The sequence below is a fragment of the Monomorium pharaonis genome, chromosome 10 (assembly GCF_013373865.1).
Source record: "Monomorium pharaonis isolate MP-MQ-018 chromosome 10, ASM1337386v2, whole genome shotgun sequence".
NCBI classification, from domain to species: Eukaryota; Metazoa; Arthropoda; class Insecta; order Hymenoptera; family Formicidae; genus Monomorium; species Monomorium pharaonis.
In genome coordinates this window covers 2,085,077-2,110,941 of record NC_050476.1, presented here as the reverse complement: position 1 = coordinate 2,110,941, position 25,865 = coordinate 2,085,077, and the positions used below count along the sequence as shown (strand labels likewise).

General features: G+C 41.8%; 1 protein-coding gene across 2 annotated transcripts in view; it reads left to right on the top strand.

The window, feature by feature from the left end:
• Nucleotides 1-3,033: 3,033 nt before the first annotated feature.
• LOC105834888 (irregular chiasm C-roughest protein) overlaps nucleotides 3,034-25,865 on the top strand; it is a 120,974-nt gene continuing 98,142 nt past the window's right edge. For both annotated transcript variants that reach the window (XM_036293189.1, XM_012677717.3), the window contains exon 1: nucleotides 3,034-4,403. In XM_036293189.1, coding sequence (XP_036149082.1) covers nucleotides 4,282-4,403 — 122 coding nt within the window. In that variant the 5' untranslated portion in view covers nucleotides 3,034-4,281. The remainder of the gene's footprint in view (nucleotides 4,404-25,865) is intronic.

Here is a 25,865-nt window from a genome sequence, read left to right as displayed (position 1 = left end):
ACCGAGTTCAGCATTACGGATTAATATTCTCTGGAGGAAGCACGTAACCTCGCGCCGTCGGGCTCTCGTTATTACCGTCTGTGGTGTCGAATGAGATGCCTCTCGCGCGAGGCTGCAGCCCCATATTCCAAATTCTCCGCCGAAGTTCCCTGGTGAACGCGAAGCGCGCGCGTGTTCATCGCACGGAGGATACGCTCTTTCCTTTCATAATTCTTTCTCCGTGCCTTTTGATCCGTGTCGTCGCGCAGCGAGAATCGCACGTAATTTATTCTCACTGAGCCAAGTAAATTAATTACCTGCGTGCCAACGCTCGTGTTTAACGGGGTAGACTTCGCGTGAAGTGCCGATGTGACGCGTCTTATGGTTTACAGCGTTGAATTTTAATCACTTGCCGCGGTAACTTTGCTTTCGTTAGAAAAGAACAATAGATCGATCTGAGAGCGCAGTGTAATAATAGAAAACACTTTGTATTTATGTTATAATAAAGCCGATCCTTGTTAAAATTTTTGTGTTAAATTTTTAACATTTTTGAGTGTTGATATAACCAAATGTGATTGTGTTATTGGAATATTTCGTGTTAAATTGATATTCAAAATTTGTTAGTATTAAAATAACACAGTTTATAAGTAATAAACAAATAACATAGAAATATTGTAATTTTGAAGTGTAAAGTGTAAGATAAATGAATAAAATATGTTTCTCTCAACGTATCATAAATGTTAATTTAATTGAAGAAATAGGCTTTGAAAATCGGTTTCCAAATTGTGTCAAAATTTCATATTTTTTGCGTTATTTGTGTTTGCTTTGTAACCTGCAACATCTTATGTTAAATTAACACAGAAATTTGAGAGGTCCATCCAGGACACGCAATGTAGGTTCAATTAAATACGAATTTTCCAACTGTGTATCGTTAACCCGATAAAATCTTCATCAGGCGTTCGCCGGACGTAATATCTTAACGAATAATTGAAGCGGACGTACACATATACGATCGTAAGAAAATATCCGACGAGAGGGCATTCAGCGCGAGGTACACGTACGAACCTAAACACGCGCGTCGTTAGCATGATATACAAAATTAAAATTTCAATAGTAGGGCTTCGGAATTACGATGCGATATTTTCTCGAGGAGGCACGTAACAGCCGAGGCTGTCGTGTTCCGTTATCATTGTCGGCGGCGCCGAGTAGGACACGCTACCACCCCTCTCTCTCTCTCTCTCTCTTTCTCTCTCTCTCGCTTTGTAACATCACCTCGTGCCCCAAGTTCTTTATTAAACGCCCAAGAGATTTACTCGAAACTATCCTTCCCTCTCCTCGCCTGGGATTCCATTAAAAACTGGCTTAATAACATTCGTTCTTGACGCGGACGATTGTCCCGATTTGGAGCAGGATAAAACGTTAGAAGTTGCTCGGGAATTTGGCGCGTCACGCTCACCCCGCGTATCGTCTCTTTTCAATTCCGCGCGGTGTGCACGCGTTTCGTTATTTCCTCCTTTTTTCAGTAAATAATTATATCGAGAGATGCAACAGCTACGCTACGCGGAAAAAAACATGACAAAGGACTGCGCGCGGCCGTATTTTTCTTCCTACCCGAACATGACGCGTACGTGTCGTACCGCGTTTTAAATACGTATAAATCTAACCGCGGACGCAACGCAATGATTTCGGTTCGACCGAGAGCCGCAAAAAAAAAAAAGAGAGAAAGAAATACCGCCTCTCGAAATTCACCGTGTGTACCACATACGAGAGTTCATTGTACGTCCATACACGATTGGGCATAAATTTACAATGTGACTTCGAGAAACTCTCTTTTCAGACACAGCTCCGTTCAAAGGAAGCACGTAAGTCGACGTCGCCATCTCTCCTCGGCTACAGCTTGCAGCCCATCGCGAATCCTTGGCGTATTTCCTGCGCGATAAACGAATGGACTCCGCTCCGTAAATAGATGCGCGCGCGATTCATTCCCTGTTTTTTTTCCTCCCCTTTCTTCCGACATATTCTTCGCGATACTCAAAATGCGAATGTATTTATGACATTCCAGCGTGGAGCGCGAGGATTGAAATTCCACAGAAGTTAAATGCTCCGGATGTTAAACATTTAAACGTCGAGTTTAATATTACATTTTGCGTAATTGCGCAACAATGCAGCAACATCAATGAACGGCCGAAAATACCGCAAGTGCCTAATGTACAATTGCGAATGTTTTAGTTAAACAAAATGTAGATTTGGCGAACGGTTTGTTGTTGTATTATACGCCATTCCCGACGCGACAACGGAGAACGATGGAAATGAACGGTCCGTTAGATTTGAGCCACCCTCGAATATAAAAGATAATGATACATTTTCCCGCTCGGCGGGCGAGAACGCGTGCAGGAAACTGCAAACGACGCCTTATGCACGTAATCTCGCGGTATCGCGACGGCATTCCGCGCGGACTGGCGGCGTTATTACACTTTATACCGGGTACGATAACTCATAATCTCTTTTGCAGTAAAACTCCGAGAAAGTCGCGCGCGAATTCTTTTCCGATGCGCCATGTAATTCGCCCCGTAATGTCCTCTCCCTCCCGCCTCTGCCTCCGGCCGCGGCGGATCGCAGAAGTCACGTAGCCGCGTTTAGCCAGCATCCTCGTCGCGGTCGACGCGACGACGTAGGTAGGTACGGAGCGTGGCGCAGCAGCGGCGGTGATGATGGTAGTGGTGGTGGTGGTGGTGGTGGTGGCAGCGGCGGCAGAGGTCCCTGCACTCTCGCGGCCTTCGTTTGTACGCGACGCTCGCGTACGTACGTTCACGTACGTACGTACGTACGAGTGTACGCACGCACTTGTCGTAGATTTTCACGAGGCCGCGCGGTGCATCCGCCGCCGTCAGAGCGACGAGCAACGAGCGGTGGCTGTGACGGCGGCGCGTGGCATGCGCATGCGCCGCTAACCACCGCCGCCGCCGCCACCACCACCATCGCCGCCGCCGCCGCCGCCGCCGCCGCCGCCGTTTCCACCACCGCCGCCAAGTTCATCTCTCGCATCCCCTCCGAGTCGCCGCCACGCGACTGTAGCCCCCACCAAAAGCGTAAGCGTGTGTCACGCTCCGGATAGCTCTCGGTGCGTGCCCATTATTGAGGAGGGGGTAAGGGGCGCGTGTAGCAACGACGCTGTCGTGGGGGTAACCTGGCCGTAGGCGCGGTGGGGATGGAATTACGCTCGCGTAGGGACCGCCAGTAGTTCCGTGCTGTCTGCCGTGCGGGTTGGATACGTGACGTGTCCGCGACGTGATAGACTCGCCTCGTCACCCCTTTAGCCACCCTTACCCTGCGAAACGAACGTCGCGCGCGTCAGCAAACGTCGAACCTCGCGCGCGCTCTCGTTTCTCTCTCCCTCGCGCTTTCTCCTTTCTCGAGTGGTGGACCCGGGGACACGAGGAGGAGAGTTCGATCGCGCGGAAGAAAACGTCACTCGCGCCTCTCCGCGTCCGCGTTTCGCACCTGGTGAGATTCTCGTTTCATCCCTCCCATCCCCTCGCCACCCTCCCCCCGCGGACTCGGAGCGACCGCGTTCGGTGGACGCGCGGAGTATTACATGTCGTGATGTCGCGGGGTGAGCGACGCGCGCCGCCGAGAGGACTCGCGGCCGTCGAGGGTGCCCCGTTCTCGTCCTGACGATACCAGCCCTCGTGCGCGTCACCCTCGCTGGACACTAAAGTGGTGCGTCCGGTTAGAATAATGTTGTTGGTGTGAAGTGGGATAAAGGCCCGCGACGGTGGTGTATCCGGGTATCTCGTCGAATGGATCGGGGATACGTCTTTAGAGATATTGCGCCGTCGGCTCTGTCCGCTCGTGATCTCGACGCACGTCGTAAGCGAGACGAGAGGGAGGAGAGCGCGTAGACGCGAGCGCGAGACGCCCGTACTCCGCTCCGTGCTGCTGCTGTTGTCGCCGCCGCCGTCGCCGCCACCGCCGCCGCCGCTGCTGCTGCTGCTGCTGCTGCATCCCTCCCGTATGCGAAGTGTGTGCGACGTGTAACACCTGTGACAGTTACCCGTGGGATACCACCGCGGATTATACGTTTCTTCGACCGCAAAGGGGTGGTTGAAGGCGCCGTGTGCGGGATTACACACATACATACGTATATACACATCACACACACATACACACACGCACACGCACACATACATACGTACACAAATACACTCAGTGGTTCTCTCCTTGGTGGTGCACACACGTTACGGCGGATTCATCCCCCTAAAGGATATGTCGCTATAGTACTCGGCACGGATCGCAGCTACGATGGCCGGATACTCCAGTGCGCTCAATACGGATTTCGCTCCGGAATCAGCGCGGAGGATGCGACGATCGGCGATCGATGCTATCGGGGATGCCAGAGAATCCTCCGGATGCGCGATAACGAGGTACATACCTTACATTTTGAGAGAAGCTCCTAAGGATACTAGGAAATTACTTGATTAGCTGATATTCATGTTTACGTTGCGAAACTTATGAAGGTAAAAATTTAAGCGCCAACCCATGAAGCGTTGGCATCTCGCGTGCGCGAATCTTTATTGCGGAGCAAGAAAAAATTGTATTATTTATCGTATCTATGCGCGTTTAGGCGGAGGGAACAGATTGAAACGAGAGATCATTAATTTATGCTACAAAATCTACTTGTGCATATTGCATGCCATGTACTTTAAATATCAAATTCTCGGCCGCGTCAGTTAAACACAAATTTAAATATACATGAAATGTCCGTTCAAAGAGCGTTGTGCATGTGCGTATATTTTTGGCGATATTATTACAAACTTGTATATCGCATTACAGAGATTGTAATATATTCTGTTTCGTATCTAATTTATAAAAACAAGCCCCATTACTACATTTTACAAGAATAAACGCGTACCGTAGTCGTTGAATTTCGAAGAAAAAAAAATGAAAGGATTCTTTTCTCGTTCTCAAAAACCTTTCAGGAGGAGCATACAACGCTCTTTGAGGGGGCGGCTCCAGGGGTGAGAAATGACTTTTTAATTACCGCGCCGTAGCTGTTAAATGTAAAACTAAACATCCAATGAACCACGCGAATTAACGAAGAATTGTATTGCTATCGTACGCATACGGCTATTATTCTTCTAGGTAAATTTAGCATCTCGTCGTTTCATAATTAAACACGAGTGTATCGCGAGAGAACTCGCTTTTGATCCCGCACCAACCCGGTAAATCTAAAACATGTAAACGTTCGTCACATGTATACATTATACATATGCACATGCGTGCGACGCTACTCGCATTTGCCACAATGCAGAATAATCTATGGGGATTCCAGTGACAACGGTTTCCGCGTTCGTAGCGCTTTCTCTCTCTCTCTCTCTCTCTCTCTCTCTCTCTCTCTCTCTCTCTCTCTCTCTATCTATCTATCTATCTGTCGCTCTCGCGCGCGCGCGAGTGTGTGTATGCGTACATGTGTATACGTTCGACGCCTTAAAATATTCACGAGATCAATATTCTGCACTTGTCGCGATATACGATTTTAGCATCGCGTCGCAAAACTTTTCGCGAGAAATTCGGCAAGTATATCGGACATGGGCGAAATGCGAATCATTAATAATGTAATATCCCTTGCGCAATGCATGTCCGTCTCCTCTCTCGTATCGAGATTAATTCCTTACCTCCCTGAGGTATCTAAACCCATCGGAGATTCGCGCTTTTCGAAAATATTTAATATAATTTCTTATATCTTATATCTTTGTACAACAATATCAATGTGAATTTTATAAAAGAACAGGATTTTGCGCAATTTTTCTCACGCGACCGTCTCGTTTACGTGAGATATCGGTAGAGTTAAGAAAGCTGTTCCTCTAATTGATTACATGAACGTAGTTCCCGAAACAGGTGCGGGCCTAATGGACCCGTCTGCCAGGAGGCGGAGGGTTAAGTGACACGCGGTGAAATTAAATGCCGTTACCCCCGAAGAAATTTACGCGATCGATACAGATACGCGTGGTATAAATATAGCGCCGCTACACCAAGGTCCAAGAGATGCCAGATCGCCACATCGGCCGATGATAAATGGTCGAGTTAATGGCCAACGTACTATTAATGAGAAAGAGGATTTGTTGATGTCGACAAAAATAAGCGACGACCGACGAATCAACGTAAAAGGTGGTAGATGTTTAGATTAAGCTTTTGCTCGTTCGTCTTTGTTAGGGACTGACCATCATGGTTGGTGGTAGGATTTTGATGCCATATTCATGACATTTTCTAGTTTCCAAAATTTTTCTTTCGCTAATAAATTCTAATATACTTGCTCGCAAACATATTTATTAAAAACGTTAACAAAACTATGTGACTATTATTGCAAAACGCATTTTTTATTAACGTTCCGGTTTACATATCTTTTTAAGTCGCGTATTGACATTCCAGTTTCGCATATCCATAATTGTATTACATCGATAGAAAAAAAGTAAAAAAAAAGTATTTAAAAAATGTATTTGTGATTATAATTGCATAATTGTAAAATAATTATAGTCAAAATATCATTTTTATAGTAATTTTTACTAGTATTAATATTAGTAACAATAAGCATATGATATACTTTAAAGCTGTATAATTTATAGTACAATTTTCTCATAGTTGTTATCACTATAGTACATGATTTTTATTAATATTGTTGTAACAGTTACTGTAAAAGTAACATTTCTGACTATAATTATTTTACTATGCAATTATTGTCATAAATATCACATATTTTTTCTATCAGTGTACAGTCAAGTATAAACAAACTAAAAATTTACTCATATGGTAAAATGCCTAAAATCAATATCGAAAGAGAATTTTAAATTCGCTGTTACACATAACTTTATTTTACTCGATATAACGAAAGTATCATTTAATATTAAAGCAAATGCAGACTCTTGTTAGACTCTCGTTAACTACCCGTACATTCAATGATATCATAAATAAATGCAATTTTTGTCATCCACTGCAATGTCGTAGTTTGCAGTATCCATTTATAACACTAATTCCAATTCAATTATTCAACTACGACTAAACGCTCGAAAAGTTAACACGTCAACGAAAGTGTTCGTTTAATTCTTAATAACGAATAACGAAACAGAACGCTATTATATATTCATAATTTAAGATATATTTGTTTCAATTCGAGCATACTATAAACGTGTAATAAACCTATGGCTTCTTTTAATTCGGTTGCCGTGTAGCATAGAAATTTAGGAATAAAGGTAACTAAGAGAGTATAACGTAATATTCGGTATACCGCTATGTGTTGCACGGAAATAGTTTCTAATATGTGCACAGAAAGCTCATAGCGCGAGCGTTCACGGGTTAATGTCTCTATATTCGGGGCGTTCGTGTTTGTTACTGAAAGCGTGGATGTATAGATCGTATCGGCCGGACATTTACTGCCTTCATTGCTCCTTGGTAAAGAAATATTTGAGCAACAGCTTGGGATCCTATAAATTTACAGTATGAAATCGATTAGCTTTCGCAAACTTAAGCAGAATTTATTAACAGTCTTATAGCCCGTTCCGGACCGTTTATACGCGAAACATCCTTATTGTAGCATCCTTATCGCAGTTTCTTTCGCAACGGAGCGTTGCACGACCCTCGCTATTTTACTGTTTGCATTTAGGCGGCTTTACAGAAGATAACATCGCTAATTAGCGTTATATTATACACAACAAGATTTGATATCATCGTTGACGTCATCGTACAATCATCGCTGAAAGATTTACATTTGCGTAATAAACGCGAAGATGTATATCGGAATTTGCTTTTCAAAATATTCAATCGGAAAACCGACTGCGAGTCCTTCATCAAATTTTAATCAAAAAACGTGTCGAAATACGTCAAAGCGTCGTTCGTACCTGTCAGGATTGTGACTAACGATTACAGCGGTGGCTCGGGCATAGGAAGTGTCATTCACGTACACTTCCTGTGTACCTTACGTATGTACGTTACACGATAAGCTAACAGCCCCTAATAATTAAGTCGGCGCGCAAGCAAGCACGGGGCACGAGCTAGGAGCGGAGGTCTACAGTTAACTCGCGTGCATCTATCGGTGATTTTCAACGTTTAATGAGAAATCTAAATTGCGGATTGAATGCTGCAATGAGTTCCGCGGCAAAGTTCCACGCTGGTACGCGCGAAGTTAGAGCAATCGGAATCTTAAGATTCTCGCCGAGAAGGTTAATTCCACTTAATAGTACGGGGGCGCGGGGAGGAAGGGAGGGGCCAACTTCAATCTCTAAGGTTTTATAAGTTCGATAACGAAGCCAAAGCCAGGGGAAGGGCGCGTTTCCCTTTTCAACGTTAGCGGGAGAAGAAAAATTCTAGAGTTTCGCCAAGACACCGGATTACCGGAGAGTTTCGCCGAAGTCGCGGGCGCGCGTAGGCGCGTCAAGATGGAATTCGTAGATGGAATTTTAATTTAGGCAGTCGCCGAGGGAGGATGAATAGCGATTTAATATTCGTACGTAGCGGCAAATCCGTCGCGCCGATCCGCCGGCGGATGAAAACGCATTAGAAAAACACTTAGAACGGAAGAATAACAGGGCCCACTCGAGAAGAGAAGACGAGTATCACGGATATCTCTCGCTGAGAGAGAGAGAGAGAGAGAGAGAGAGAGAGAGAGAGAGAGAGAGAGAGAGAGAGAGAGAGAGAGAGAGAGAGGCAGATAGAAATCTTAGTTTAATATCGCGATTCGTTTATAATAAAACGCCCGATATTGCTCGCCGCGACAATTGAAATTTTCACGTGACACGTTGTAGCGCGCGCCTTGACACGCAAATTATTAAAAATGGAGAATTCGCGGATAAAAATTGAGCGAAATTAATTCGGTCCGCACAAAAAATGTTTAACGTGATTTTATTAATGCCATTTTTAGCCAATGCATTCTCAGCACTACTCGGTTCTGTCATTTTTTGTTGTAATATTTAATTGACGCAGGAATACGCGCTGAACTATTTGATTTAAATGAATGTTACATAAATATGTGTGGCAGTCATCTAAATTAAATCGCACGACGTTCTTGCGTGTGATTTAACACATTATCCCGATCCCTATGAACGCAACCCTCCTTCTGTTTGTCCATTGTCGATGATAATCAATAAAGCTGCTTGTATTGCTTCCGTCCAGTGCATTACTATTTTCTCCCTATTGTTGCTCATTATTAACAGATTGCTATTAATTATGGTTCTCCGAATGAAAATTAATTCTTGATAAAACGTACAGTATGTGTGATCGAATTACGCCCGGATTGTATTGTGAATAATTCAGATCGTATAATCGTCAGAGCATAGTTGCTGCCGCGCCAGCGTACACTATAGCCCTGTGACATTAACAACATTTACGCTTTCATTTTTGTTAATTCTCTTCGGACTAAATTACCTCGTGTGTGTTAGCAGATAAATGAAACAATCGATATATTCCGTTATCGCAATTTACTGGCGAGAACAAAATCCCACGTATCTGTATTAACATTCAGTTTTTACAATTCCTCACAATCAGCATGCCCGCAATATACGATTTCCCGGTTCTCTTTCGATGAATCCTGAAAAAGTGATTAAAACGATTCGACGATTAACTACAAAAAGTAAGAATTTGCGTTATCTAAATTTACGTCTGCGTTATATGAAAATTGGCAATTGCGTTTTCCTTTGTATCAAGATCAATTTCAGAGTCATGAGAAAGATTATCGAGAAAATTCTTCGGGAGTTATCTAAAAACTCCCGCCAAAGTTAATACTTATGGCTGGAGCCGATTCAATTGCAAACAAAAGTTCTGATCAATTTCCCTTTCTGGTTCGCGAATATGTAAAGTCAGAGACATTTTTTTTTTCTTCGAAAGTAGATTTCTTCGCCAAAGTTCGGTACATTTAAGTATCCTTTGATTAAAAAGTATCGTAACATGTACTTTAACTGCATTGTTCTACGATTGTTAATTCAAATCAACTCATTAATTATGATTAATTAATTATGATTCATCATTAGGTCCGCATAAAGCTGCTTGTAAATACATTATTTAATGCCGAATGAAGAGATCGTACGTTTATGTAGTGACATGAAAGTTATATAATACATAAAAGAATAGATTTCTCATCTTTTATTCACGTTGAAGACCTTGAAATTTGAACATAATGGAAAAGTACGACTGCAAGAAACTCGATCGATTCGCGCAATATTTCGTACATGTGTTTTTATACGTGTCGATTCGTAAAGCATTACGACGAAAGAGAGAATCGTGCCGATCCTCGGGCCGATCTGTCGACGTAAATTCACGGTTAGAGGAAAGTAGGCGATGATATAACGTTAGAGGAACGAAAGGCCAGGCTACCCGGAGTTGCCGGGACCACGTAAGCTCGCATCGCCGGGGGTTGGTGCGCAGCAACCACCTAGTCTCTCTCCTCCTGCCTGCACTAACCCCCGCGGTCGATCGATTCGCTAAAAGTAAATAAAACTCAGCCTGAGTTGCCTGAAGGGGCCGGCGGTAGTGTAAGCGTCAGTACCAAGTGTAATGCAATAAATCAAGGCTTCGATGGAAAAAGCCTGAAGTCGTCGCGTAAAATCTGTAATCTACGTGGCGATTGTTTACGGTGCGACAGTTCACAACGGTAGATAAATGTGTTTTATTGTGAATCCGAGGAGATAATAAAATTGCACTCGGGCGGACACAGATAAAGTTGTTCGGTCCCATTTTCATTTACTGAGAAAAGTTTAATTACGGCCGCCAACTTTTCGAAAGAATCTTAGCTCGATTATATTTCAGTTAATCGTGAAGAAAATATTGTGTATCGAGAGAACACCGAAACACGTAATTTTATTTCTGTATAATTAACCGTGAAATTTTTTAAATTTCGTATCTTAATCTAATATTATAATTAACAAATTAAAAGTATACCGTCGCATAGACTTCTAATTTAAGTTCTAGTTTTCAAGGACGAATTTAATGAGCGATTAACATGCATAGCATACTATACTGCTTTCTTAACTTCTTCGTCTGCGGATTCTTTAACTAATTTGGAGTCCATTTTTCCTTCGCGAAAACTCGATATTCAACTTTAAATATCCCTTTGTAACTAACCCTGAACTCTCTTAAAATTCTATTACAGTAAAGTTCGCCTAGAATTAAATGAAAAATTAAGTTTTATTATCTATCTTTACTCTTTAATTAGTGAAAGTTCCTACGTTTTTAATCTAACATTTTTGTTAAGGGATAATATTCTTCAAATCCGTCAAAGAAACTGCAGATGAAAGGCAAGGACGTTCTTTGCCAACTTTATCTTCATTTCCCTGCAAAATGGTGAAACCAGACTCGTTTCGTCTGCTTCACATACTTTCCTCAAGACTACGTATGGCACAAATGAGCTAAAACTCTTTCAAAAGATGCTTTGAACTATTTTTATTTTTTTTACTGATTTTGTTCTTTTATTTACAATATTAGATATCTCGACAAGCGAATCACATACATATAGCAATTGACTACGATTGAAGTACAATTTATTCAAATTTTACTTCTAAATGTGCTTATTTCGTAAACATACAAAGTAGACACATCAGTTGTTCGGAAAGCTTCAAAATTGTCAGTTTCAAGTCCGATAAAAGGTACGGTTGGAATGCCCATAAAAGAGACGGCGTAAAATAAAACCATGCAAGTGTGGCTTTACAGTAGAATAAAATAAGACAGCGAAGATGCTAAATTTTCTGTTGCTGAGAAACACGGTACTCCAGTTATGCTTTTTAACATGTTAAATCCAATAATCACAATGTAACAGATTGGAACGAATAATGTTACAAGTGAACTAATGCTAATTTAACGGAGATAATGTTAAACATGGGCATGGGATAGGGTTAGTGGCAAGTTGTGAAGTTCATTTCATCCGGAGACGGGAAAGTTTTCTGTGAACGACGCAATGTCAGCCTGATTTCGCCGCCAGCAATTCTCTCTGCGTTGCACTGTACATTTCGGAGTTTCAAAGAGAAGCGTGCAGCAAGGCGGAAACATTAAAATAAATATTGAACGCGCCTAAAAATTATTTTAACGCTCTTAATGAGATCACCTTTTAAAATTATTCCGAGATCAATGCGATCAAAATTAATCCGATCGTTGTAACGTGATCCAAAAATTGAAACACAGATCGACAAGTGGTAATCTAATGAAATCCATCTACCGAATACATTTTTCATCCTTTCATACAATTTTCTTGGACGTTTATGATCTAATTCATCATTGTCTTGTCGTCAGGTGTGGCGCAAAAAAAAAGACAAATTAGATTTTTTTTTTTTCGTGAATTATCAAAAGCTGCAGGCTTCGCTTAACGTAAGGTCGTTATAAGCGTAAATTTGCGTAAATTTTTGGAAAACGCCGTTTGCCTTGATAATGCAATTACGCTAATGTTTATTCGACGATAAATTGATGCCTTTTACAAAGAACGTTTCGGAAAACGTTAACCCGCGCCAAATGAACAATTTCTCACAGCGGAGCTCGGGGGAAAAAAAAAAGGAACGCCACGCGCAAGCCAGAGATATTTCAATTGGGAACAATTAATTCTAATCGATTAATTTGTGAACACCAAATACCCTCGCGGCCGGTGTTATACCCTCCTCTTTTCTACTCACGCGTTGACCGCACGAATAGCGCTATAGCCACGCGGTCGTCCATCACTTTGTCTGGCCACAAAGTAATTATCTCGTAAGCATTATTTTAATTAACGCTGATGATTAAAGCACGGTAGGTATTCGCACCGTATTTCGCTCTCGTGCCTCTTGTTTCCGTTCTTCTTAGGTGCCGCTGCGCCGCTCTAACAAGAATGATTACCCGCAATTACGCGGAAAAACATCGTTCGAATTACGGGAGGGCCCGCTAAATAGAAGATTAACCGCGATGTATATATACGAAAAATGATTAATCGCCCCGGAGTATGCTCGCCTATTACAAAGTAGATATTATAAGCGCTATTTATCTTAAACTTTGGCTAGGTACTCCGAGAGTTTAAAGCCGATCGCAAAACGTTGCGTGTACGTTCCCGTGTTTCGACAAACCGTCTCACCGCGTGTCTCCCTTAATAGTTGTTAAAATTTTAATTTAGTTAATGCCGCCCGCCACACCACTTTTGCGGATTAATTTTTATGCAACAATGTGCATTCAGAATCTTGCTTGCTTGTAAACTCGTCTTTTGCGCCGGCCCAACTTTTTAACTCGATATAAGAACGCGCTTTATTCTCTCCTCTTGGAGCGCGCGCCTCGGACCTTCGCGGAGAGAAGATGTAACCCCCGCTTTTTGCGGCGTGAAATCGTGTTTTGTTTACGCGAAGGGTGGAATGTATTCAAGACCTTTCTTTGTAACAATAATGTAAAGTGATATTCGTAGGATTCGAACGAGGGGGAGGGGAAAAACCGGTGTGCAGCGACGTATACACAGTAAAATACACTAAACTGAATCCGTTATTATAACAGCCATTATTACGAAGCTTTACGCTTCACGCGCGATAGCTGGATAAAGACGCATTGTGCAAGGTGCTCAGCAAAATGCCGTCATTAGAAGAGACTAATTGTGAGTTATGCACAGAAGCGCCGGGGTTGCGTAAGAAGCTCGTAGCCGAGCTACTCGAGCTCTCGCTAAGGAATGGATATAAATGCAACGAGTACGAGCTACTACCGGCTCGAAACGAAAATCGAATAAATTCATTATCGTCTCTACGGGGAAATGGAGCGGAGGCGAGCACCCGCGTTGCATAGCTTACCGGATATTATCCTTCATCGTAACACCAGAATGCAACATCGTCGGTCGGCGCCGTGAGGTAACAATATTTAGTGGCAGTTAGCGCCAAGTGACCGTGCCGACATCGATCGAAAATATAGCCAGGGAGCGATTCGATGTAATTCCTTCCGTAATGCAGTTTGGTTACCACCCAAACGCCGGGACGTAAACGCCGATATTCCGGATAACGTGTCGAGGGGGAGAAAGAAGACGGTGAGAGAAATAAGATAAATTCGGAGGATAAAATAAGGGAGGAGTAGAAGATGCGCGCACGAGTTAAAGATTAAGATTCCGTTTGAAACGTAAGTAAACGTTTGTGCGCTCAATTTACATAAACATACATTTTCTCATCGTATATTCCGGTGGTTTGCATAAATAACGAACCGGGAAATACAGAATGTAAAATAGCCGCGATATAGCTTCCTCTTCCCGGTAGTCTCCACCCGGAACGTGACACTGAATTATTCTCGGGCCGACATAGTAGAAGAAGGTTTTTACATTGATATACCTTGCCCTCTTCGCGAAGTTACGTTATTGTCGCCCCCGCGTATCCGGCTGTCTCCATTCTTAATAAATGCCATAATTTCCTCGCCTACTCGCTCCCTGATAAACGCCGTATTCACCACGAAATTATCAGTCCACTCACGTAATGTAAGATTAAATATGTCAATATTGCACCAGTTATTTCAGGAAGGATACGAGTTATAAAAAAGTATGTACACGTAAAGAAGAATAAACTTCTTGGCAGCTAAACATAGCTGTCCAACAATAAACAGTTATATTTAAGTGAACGATAGACCATATGATACTTGAGCGACGTTTATTTTTAAATTTGATTTAGTAAAGGGCAGCCTCCTTTCCTAGGCAGCGAGAAGACATAATTTATTAAATTTATATTTTCGAAGCGAGATAGATTGAATTATTTATCTGTGTTCGCATAACGTTCGTAAGAAATAGTTTCCTTCCGCGGGAGGAACTTGTCTCTTCTATCATTTACCGACGAAGTAACCATATCGGGACTTTGATATTTATTTAATTCCAAGAAAGAAAGGCGTCGCCCACGCGCGCGGAAAAGCCTACCTGCTGGTACCGATTATCCCACCCAAGAAGGGAAAAAAGTGCTAACGTATGGCGTGCAGTCGTAGATTGTTTAAAGTATGCCGCGCCAAAGTAAGCGTTCCAGCTGTGAGACGATAAATGGCATCATTTAAGGTTCCACTTTTAGTTCTTTCCAGCTGCAACACGATAAATGATACTATTTAAAGACACCCACCACTTTCGAGTTTGCATCTCAAGCACGAGAGTTTACTTTGCACGACTAGTTTTTCTCCTTACGATCTTTTCCCGCATTACTGTCAACCTGCATCGAGCTTCCCTTATTCGACGCTGTAGTGAAACATATAGAGTGATTCTAAAATAAGCCGCGAAACCGTCTCGCGCGCCGGTGTGTATGTGTATATGTGTTCGTCGAACGTGAAAATAACATCGACAGTTTCGGCAAATTAGTTCGTCGGCGATTATGAGCGACAGACGTGGAAATTTATGCGCCGTGCAAGAATGTATGAATAACCCGATAAAGGAGCCGTGCCATTAATATTTCGTTCTAGTATTAAAACGAGCGAGCATAATTTACGAGATATTTGCATTTAGCTTGACGCGCACAGTGTATTTAGAGTCGCTTGCAATATTCGCTCGCTCTCTATGCTGATTATATTTACATCGGGGACATTATGCCGGAGCGACGCAATTTACTACTTGTTTTATCTGTCATTTCTGCACCGCCGCCCATCTCGCGGTATGCCATCTTTTCCATTATTCCCCGACGTTGCCGGAACGATATTGCCAATTTAACGATTACTGCGTCTATTGAGCGAAAACGCGTGCGCGCGCGCATATTATCATATATGTTTATTCGGCTATAATTTATTCAACCCGCGCCCTCCTCCCTCATCCCCCGCTCCTCTCCGCCGCGATTCGCCGGAACAGATTCCGCAAAGTGGCCCGCGCCGACGACGTTATAAAGGTTGCATCAGATCAATATACGCGCGCTCTCTCACAATCGCCGCGTGCACGTGGCGATAATTGTCGCTGCATGCGCGATAACTCGCCGCGAGGACGCCTATCGGGGTGTAGTGTCATTTATTCCGGGAAATAGACGCTCGAAAATAAATTGGCGTGCGTTAATGGATCTATCGGGCTTTTAAAAACACAGACATTATAACGAGAGCCCGGTAGAACCGTAATGCACGCTCAAACGCACACACAATGTAAAGAATGCGCGACCGTAACTGTTCGGGCTCACGATATTGCCATCGGCATTTGTTGAACCACGATGTAGACGTTAATATATGCCCCTCTCTCTCTCTCTCTCTCTCTCTCTCTCTCTCTCTCTCTCTCTCTCTCTCTCTCTCTCTCTCTCTCTCTCTCCCCCTCGCCCTCTTTCTCGCTTCCTCGCACACGCACGCGAGAGAATTTTTTTTTTTTTCATCGATAAAATGCTCCATCAATATTCATGAGTGCAAAGTTTGACCAACTTAACTCTATTAAGTGCGTATCGTATTTTCGATACACACAAGTTTTCCGTTATTTGCCTTGATACTCAACGTAAACTCCACCATCCGTTTTAAAGTTCACAATTCACTTCTGCGATTAACCCGTCCATAGATCCGAGAGATTCAATCTTCTGGTATCTTGGTTAGAGGAGTAAAACGTTGCAATAACGTACTGGAACGGCGCCAAGCTTTCGGTTAGGATCTCATTTCATCGGTATATGTATAAGAGTAGAATTGACCAATTGCGAGAAAGAGTGTTCGAAATCACACTCGCTCGCGGATAATTTTGGCGGAAGGACCGCTTTGGGCTTTTCGCGGATTGCCTTATCGAGCGGCTCTTTCGAGAACACTCGCAAACAAGTTTCCAAGAAGAGAAAGAGAGACAAATGTCACGTCAGACGCGGAGTAAATCGTCGTCCGATTTCGTACGACGAGAGAAGACTGACAAAGGAGAGACGAAGGAATTTTGCGTGAATACACGTTCAGTCTCCTTTCGCGTCTTCTTAAGATTCTTACTCTATTGTCGTCTATCTATCGGCACATGATTTCGTCGTGTTTGCGGCACGATATTATCTGTCGTATTACCCGTTATTTGTATATATAGAAGATTATCCTTTGTGTCGTAAATTGCAAATCGTTAAAAATTATTAGTCCTCCGCGATTCAATTTCCCGGATCATATTAACTCAAATTTTTCCCATTTTGTCTCAAATTTAGACATAGAAGATAAAGGTAAAAAGTCTGGGTCATATTATACAGTCGCATTCATAAATGTTAAAAGAGTATATACCAGAAATTTTTCCGATTTTATTTTAGAACCCTTTGAAAAATACAAAAATCAAGTTTCAATGGGTCTGATTTAGCAATGAAAAATAGATTGATCTGCGAAAGATTAATACAGCTACGAACTTTAAACGTCGCGTATCTTTCGATTTAGATAAAAATCTGCTTGTGTGCGAGGTAGCTTTACAATGCCGCTCGTTAATTCCCGAATTAGTCGTATTGAGATAAAAAAAATTGCGCGATAGAGAGTTAATTTTCCGAGTCAAAGAACATGCTGAACAATTATGTAAAGCGTTTCGTACGGCCAAGACTCAGGTTACACGATGTTAACTTAATGCATCATTAGTGCGCGCACGAGTTTATGGAGCGCATAATGCATTTGCTATGTATAATAGAGAATCACCTGTCTTCCCGCGAGAAATAGCTGTACTTCCACGAAACCAAACGAATGTCAGAATCATACAATGTGCCCCAAGGATATTCGATAAACTGATCACCTAGTTCATCGGTTTAGTTGCGATGCACGCTGCCGCGAATACGCCGTGCGTATTGTTACAGATTCGATACTGGAGAGCACTTTATCGTTCGAATAGCATTCATTTGTCTGCACCGTACGTATATAATCACGTTGTTTAATGTACGATTATTTGCATTAAACATTTCAACGTGATTAAATGCATGAACCGATTCACACATATCATCTTGGATAAAATTGGACTGGTTATCAGCTAATTTAGCGGGCGAGCAGCGAGTAGTCGAGGATTAAATATTTGATGTACAACTCTCTGAGCCGTGCGCATTGCTTATGCACCAAACGCACGAGACAAAATACAAATATTACATAATTAACCGAACTCGTTTCCTCCCACGCGTTACAAACAGCGGAAAAAAAAAGATGGATGCGTCGACCGAGCTGCATATCGTTTCAATGCAACTCCTTTCTCTCGAATATATAAAATATTGAAAAATTTCACAGAGAGATTAATTCTCTTCTCTTTCCGGTTAGCTTCTTTAACGTTTCACAACAACCATTTTTTATCAAAGATGAAAAATATCACGCATAAAAGAATTTCGCGTTGTGCACTATTTTTACGATTAAATTAAGTTATTTTTTACCGCGCGTACCGCAAGCCCGCGAGGAAATCCAATCTTTTAGGCGGCGCTTCGCGACTCACTGTACTTGCAGCGATCGCAGCAATTGTTAACTAAAGATCAGATAATTGACTCGCGGAAGTTCCCGATGATAGCGGCCCGGTGAGATACGATCGATGATTTACGAGGAACTTGCCGATCTCCCTGGATAATCTCTCACGGAACTACAACGCGACACAAGGGCGAGTCGAACCACTAAAAAGCGAATCGTGTAATTGATGTTCATTATCAGAAACGTGATCTCGTTTGAGCGCCCTTATTTAGCTAGGCGTGTCAATTTCGCATCGATGCCACTTGGCCGTAGCCGCTGAAAGACGGATCCACTTTTTACGAGAAAACTCGACATACCGATTGTATTTATCTGTCTCATGCAATATGGGCGGAATTTTATTGAACGAGCTTTTTATTTGCCTCGGTAGAAAACGTTAAGTTTTTACGATCAACGCCAATATTGGATAAAGGAAAATTGAGAAAATAGCTGAAGATATAAAATAGATATTTAGAAAACCTGGGATGCGCTATTAATGGTAATGCAAATTAATTAATATTAAACTTTTCCAACAAATAACGTTATTTTACAATAATGTTAACACTGCTTATAACATATCGAAAAGCTTTGAACTTGCGTGTATATCAGCACGTATCTAAAGTATTTTAAAAAAGCTTCGATCAATATTTTGTATTATTTTATAATTAATAAATTTAGTTCACAAGAATTATGAATTTATTTGAAAACTCGTGCTGCAATAAAAAAATATGATACATTTTGGATTTCACGTGCAAAAGAATATGGCACAAGAGGATATTCCGCATAATACACTACAGATGCGCGCGTTGTGCGTTACCACGCATGCCATTTCGCTCGTCACTTTTATTAATTCAAAATATGACAGTGGCTATATCAATAACAAAAATGGAAACATATAGGAACGTATTTTCTCTAGCGCAATATTTGTATCCGCATATATTCGAGCGATATAGCAAACATAGCATAACTAATATAAAGTAATATGTTTGAAAGCTTTTCAGTAATAGCTGTGCACAACGAGATTCTATTATTTATTACCGTTGCATTTGCTATTTATTGCATATTTATCAAACGAATATTAACAGGCAGTAACGGCACACAGTCACGTTCGCGACAGAAAAAAAGATAATTATTTCGATGTCTCCGGCATCATAATGAACCCTCATTAACCACGGCGTACTCGCGACCATCCGCGCAACGTTGTGTATTATTTCCATTCCTGTCCATCATTATCCATCTCCCGTTTCCTCTTTCCATCGAGTTTTACGTTTCTCACGATGATCAACATCGACAAGAGGATGTTCTCTTCATTTCTGTAATCCCATGATACACGAGACATCTTTACGAGCGGAGTGCTTGTTTCTTTAACATATTTCCTGTAGTTTCGCTCGAGTTTTCTGTTTGGTCTATATAATTTCCAAGATTAATCTTATTAAACTATCTCTTTCTCGGTCTCATTTAAATTACTTCGAATCAATTTTCCATTTATTTCTTTATCGCAAAGTGCGACGCCGATATTATCAATCTCAGTTACCTTTCTTCCGCGTTCTCTCTCATCCGCGCATTTCCGACCACGTAGTAATACATACGCTAAAACGGCTGACCGTCGCCGAGCCCGTTTTTAACATTTACCATTTGCCGCGTACACCTCTCGGCGCGCGTAATTTCGTGCGCTCTGACTCGCTCTCGCGGTGCGGCGGATACAGTTGGGGTAAATGGCACATACGTGCCGGTCGAATGCATCCTCATTATCCGCGGCGGTATATTCGAAGCAGTCGCCCAGTACGTGCGTACGTGAAATTTTCACACTGCTCGTCATGTCTGTGTGCCCATTCGCTCGTGATGGCTCCGCTTTATACGTATTTCCGGCTCTTTAATCCACCTCATTCCTCTCTTCAACCGATATATATCAAATAGCAAGGGATACTGTTATCTCAACACTCTGGCGTTTATTTGAAAACTGACAGGCGAAGATATATATCGCACCTAAAGCAAGCGCACCCGCCGCAAAATATAAAGGTGAAAAGGAAAAGAGGTCTTGCGGCGATCTTAATAGAAGCGTGTTAATGCAATTTTCTCTGTGCATTATTAAAAACCACCAAACGTTATTAACGAAGTAATAAAAATGTGTCCGCTCAAACGTTCCTTAATCTCACGATAAGCCGGTACCTCGCGAGTTTTCCGGCTTGAAATTTTTTTACGTGCCAGATTAAAATTTTCGTATGCTAGGACGACCATGTCACATTTTCGAAACAGAGCTCATTGTACGAATTCACTTTGCAGCAGTATGGCCAAATGCAATTTTTGTAATTAGGGAAAATTAACGAAGCGAGAGAAAGAGAGGGGGGAAGAGGTGGGGAGCAAAAAAGAGAAAGAGAGAGACAGGGGGGGGAGGGGAGAAAAGAGAGAGAAAGAAAGAAAAGCAAGGCGCAAGCGTCGAATATATTCTCATTATCTGCAGCGTTATATTCAAAGCATTTACCGCACGCGTATGGGCTGGTACATGCAATGGTATTTTCACACCCTACCCTTTTCGCTGTACAGGTTATCCCTCTCGCTTTCTTCGCCGTTCTCTCTTTCCCTATGTGTCCGCACACGGACGCGCGCATACATAACACGTATGTACACACGCATACACACTCATACACACACATCCGCCGTTTTCGGTCCACCAAGTGACGGCTATCGAGAGCTCTCTGCACCAACGAATTCTCCGGCTACCACGCGCATCCGTTACACAGTCGCATACCTGCATAATATCGACGTATCGAACAGGCCACCAGCAGAGCACGTGGCCCTAGCGCTGACGCGTTAGCTACCCTGAAATTTCACCGTCAACCCCGCGTCAGGGTACATGAATTGTACAAGGATAACCACCACCTGCTCCGTTCTTCGCGCCCTGCTATGCAGTTTGCGCCCGGCTAAGCCGCTCGGAAGACGGGGATGATTTAACGCCCGTCGTTCTTTACTTACGTCACATTCGTTAGAAGATCTCGCCTCGTAAGTCGGTGTTCGGTCACACAAGCGTGGCAATTTATAATCATCTTTCTCGTATCTTGGAGAGGGACAATGTTCGAGCGGGACGGAATACCACCGGTCATCCTGCGAGCGTTACCGTAAATTAATTCGTTATTGAATCCGTTAGGAGTACACCGATAAGTACCTTATTCGCGCTTGACCTATGAACGTACTCTGTAATTTGGTCCGTTACATCTGCGGTGTTAAACGTTATCGTGCGCTTTGTTATTCTGTATATATCGATTGTCGACCGCGTATTCATACACGCTCGTGGCTCTGACAAATTGATAACCATTAATAATAACTGATAATCGACCTACGCGCGAATGGACGTTGCGTTAATCGTGGGTGAATTGCATAGCTCAATAAATATGTAACATGCGCGGGGCCCATCGGCGTGAATCAATTCAACGCGATTTTTGATATATTTCCTGAATGATGATGTATCGACCCCGCGGAACTTTCCGGAATCGGAAAACGGGAATGTAGAGTTCACCAGCGTTTGTCTCTCGTGAAACTGACCAGTCAATTCCTCCTTAGAGAGATGCAAGGCACTCAAAAGAAAATATAAAATTTTTATATGTACAAAAAGACTTGAAATTCAAAATGCTGTAGCAAGAAAGTTTCTCGAGAAATTGAGTGAAATAGTTATTTGTAAATTTCTATTCCAAACAGGATTTTTTGAGATACGAGAATTCAAAGCTGGGCAATTACAAACTGTAAACGTTTGGACAGTCGCACGTTCGTGAGTTGCATGTGCGATAGTATTAGTCACCGCATGACAGGTGACCGTCCAAACATAATCTCTGATTGACTAGCTTAGCTTTAAGCCCTTCTGTTTCAAAAACTACTTGGTAAAATAAAAATTTTTTTTAATAACTATTTTACCTAAAGTATTTGATTTTTTAAGAATTTTATTGTAATAGTGTTTTGACTCACAAATTTTAAAACCTTGTACAGATATCTATCTTCGAAAAAATTATTTATAAATTAATTCATAACTTGTTTTATGTGAAATGTATATTAAAAAGCAACACAGCTGAATACTTGATAGTTGCCAACTGATTGACTGACAAATTGATATCGCGAGTCGCGTTTTATACTTATTTCTGAACTACTTGTGAGCGTATGACCGGCGAATGCAGCGTCGTTTCCGGATTCTCAAGTCTCGCTATGAATATCGAAGCTAACCTATTAAATACAAAATACAATTTATCAATAAACTGATCGTGACACAGGCTGAATAAAGCAGCCCCGGGGGTTTGTAATAAAAAAAATTATTTATATAAAGAGAGTAAAACGTTTCGAAAAGTTATTATTGAAATTTAGCTTTTTCCATTTTTATCAGTAACAGTTTGTCAGTTTCCGCAGTTGGAGCCGATAAAATATATATTGGATTTTGGAAATATCTGCGTATATCCAATTATTTGCCATTATATGCACATAAAAAGTACATAGATATTATATTATATCTATAGAAATATATCTATAGAAAGTGACCTCAACATAAGATCATAAGAAATAAATCACAAAATAAAATAAAGGAGGAAGAGAATTAAATATGCATTGCATATATAATGCATGGGGACTACATTTAAGATATAACTCCGTCAATTAGCAATTGCACTTGTTGACTCATTCATTAACAAGATTCTAAAAATTGGTAAGCTATCACTTCTCCCTGAAAAATCGAAACGGACGGACTATTCACGAGCAATTCGACAGCTGCGATATATGAATTCGGTGTAAGGAGAAACGTGTGAAATTTCGTAGTTCGCGTGTCTCCCCGTTGCTCGACCGACCTTTAATCCGAATGGCGCTACGTGACATATGTGAAAAATTTGTAAGTCAATAACCGTGCGAGGCGATAAATCGGATCGAGCGGCGTCGCACCCGCCCATTCCGAGTCTGATTTTCGTTGTAACCGGTTAGAGAATGGAAGGTACAACGCACTCGATCTCGGACTCCTCCAAGGCTTAACATCGCCATTTAATGCAGTTTCTTGCGTCTCTTTGCTTCTCGTTGTCTCTTTCCCTTCGTCTCTAATCAATATATTTTTATGATTATTACATTGGATAAATCATCGGAAATCTTCTTTCGCGATTTTTGATCGCGCATCTCTTTGTAGAGGCCTACATACGCAGTGAATACCACAAATTTTTCGATACGACACAAACAGATAATATGTGCGCATTCGGAGTTACACCAGGTGACCCGTTTCGGTCGAACGTGACTTTATCGGGAATTTAGTTCGGCAACTGAACGTTTATACGGTTCAATGGACACGCTGCTCGAAGGCCGGAATAAAGTTTCGCGGTGGTGATATTTTTTTCTCTTTCCCCTTTAGAAATTGTCGTTTCCCCGTGATAGTTTGCGTTAATTGGATCGACTTTGATGTGTGTTAAGAGTTTATCCGCCGCGAGTGAATCCCCTCGAATTTATTCGATCGAATTTTCGTGCTTGTGCAGAGATTGCGGTGCTAATGAAAAGATATGCGCGATTACAGATAGAAAAATTTCAAAGAGCACGTTGAAAGAAAACTTCATAAAACAAGAATAGATCTTTTTCACATCGCTTAAATGATTAAGTCCGTCGCCTGCCGTGCGAATATCTTTTTCATTAGTTTTAATATATTCCAATGAAGTCTTGAATAATAAAATTAATGTTAACTGTAAGGTAATTTTATGATGCAATTACAACCTGTTAGTTTTTCACGAGAAATTATTAGATTTAGCAACTGCACAAGAATCTGAAAATAAATTATCTCAATTTAAAATGTTTTTAAAGCAGTATAAAAATATATTTTTTTTTATGTACAGCGTGAATGAAAATTAATAAAGAGATTGGAGATAAAATGAGATAAGAGGGATAAAACCAAAATAAGAGTAAAATTAACTTGAATGTTGAGAGAGAGAGAGAGAGAGAGAGAGAGAGAGAGAGAGAGAGAGTTAGTCTAACAAAAAACACAGCGGAGAGAGACTCACTCCCTACGGACGCAGAGATGTGGGGTCACGTAATAAATCGGAAAAGCTTACGAACAAAATGACAGAACCTCCTTCTGACTTGGATTGTCCTCAAATTTCACCAACGTTGTAGGGTTGATTGAAACAGAGCAAGGGATTGATTGAGATCTGACTCGGATGGTCGCTCTTTTTTTTATTAGAGTGTCTGAAAGGTGTATTAGTTAAACGTGTAAAAACGTAATTCCTTTCACGCAATATCCAGCTTGAAAGATTAAATACCCGGTGACACACGTACGTTCCCATTGTTGACACCTCGATTTTTCGTCGTAGACAGGCGTGCAGTTGCGATCGAAGTTTTTCTCTTGCAAAATTTAAAATTCACCATCAGGTTAAAACATTGACAAGAAGTATATTTTGCTTATTGCGTGTATCTATAATGGCTGCAATTCTGCCAGTGCTATTGTATAATACGTATTTAAGCTTTCAGAATTAATTTAATAATATTTAATAAGATTTCATAATTAATTTAATAATAATTTACAGTATTCAATGACTTCAATTATGTACAAAGAAAAACTTTCAATTTTTCAGATATCAAATTCTTTCACAAATATCGCAAAAAAATTTTGCAAGAAAAAGAGAAGCCATAGAATTAATATCTCTCTGATCTGCATATTCTCTTATTAGCGAAACGCCGATTCTGCATCGATCGTATGCACGATCGTGATTTGACTAACCGACCGGGTATTGCTTTGCGCAGGATTATCGGTATTGGATATCGCAGATATCTAGGCGCGGGACGATAGCAAGAAAAAGGGGAGAGAGAGAGAGAGAGAGAGAGAGAGAGAGAGAGAGAGAGAGAGAGAGAGAGAGAGAGAGAGTACAAAACTGATCCAATTCACCAACATCGATGAATATCAAGCCTATCGAAGTTTCCGCTCGTGAGCAAAACACCTCCGGCTCTTTGCTGCTTAATCGAATAAAACAGATAGACGGCGAAATAGATGAAATTGCATGCATATGCATCCGGTCAACAATGGAAGCAAAGGAGCTTACGAACATAGTGGGGCTTGAAGGGGTCTGCGCACTCGACAAAGTTGGAAGCACAAACCTGATAATTCGAATTCGGTAATTCAAACTTCGGGCTCACTGCACGCGTTTTTGACATACTTGACGTAACACGAGTAAAGCCCCATCGATCGCGGTGGAGTTTCAAAGCCAAATATATAAATGCCGGGAATGTGAAGAATGAGCCGAGAATAACCGCCAACCATGTATCATTTCGCCGAGCGGCCGCCGCGATAGCCGTGACCGGTAATTTTCCATATCTGACTTTCCGATCGAATCCTCCCGAGAACTAATAATATAATCGGGAGTCTAATGGAATCTTTAGGCATGACCGCGATAAAGGAATGACTAATGCATTCGGGAGTTCACGTGAAGTAAGAAGAAGGGAATATCCACTTTAGAGATCATTTCCCTTTATTTCGCTATTTTACCTTCGATCTTCTTGTATTTGCATTTTTATCGCTTTAACCCTTTAAGGGACGGGGCATCGTAAAGTCGCGCTCGCGCCCGTAGTTTATGCGCCACGCTCGCTCTGAAAGG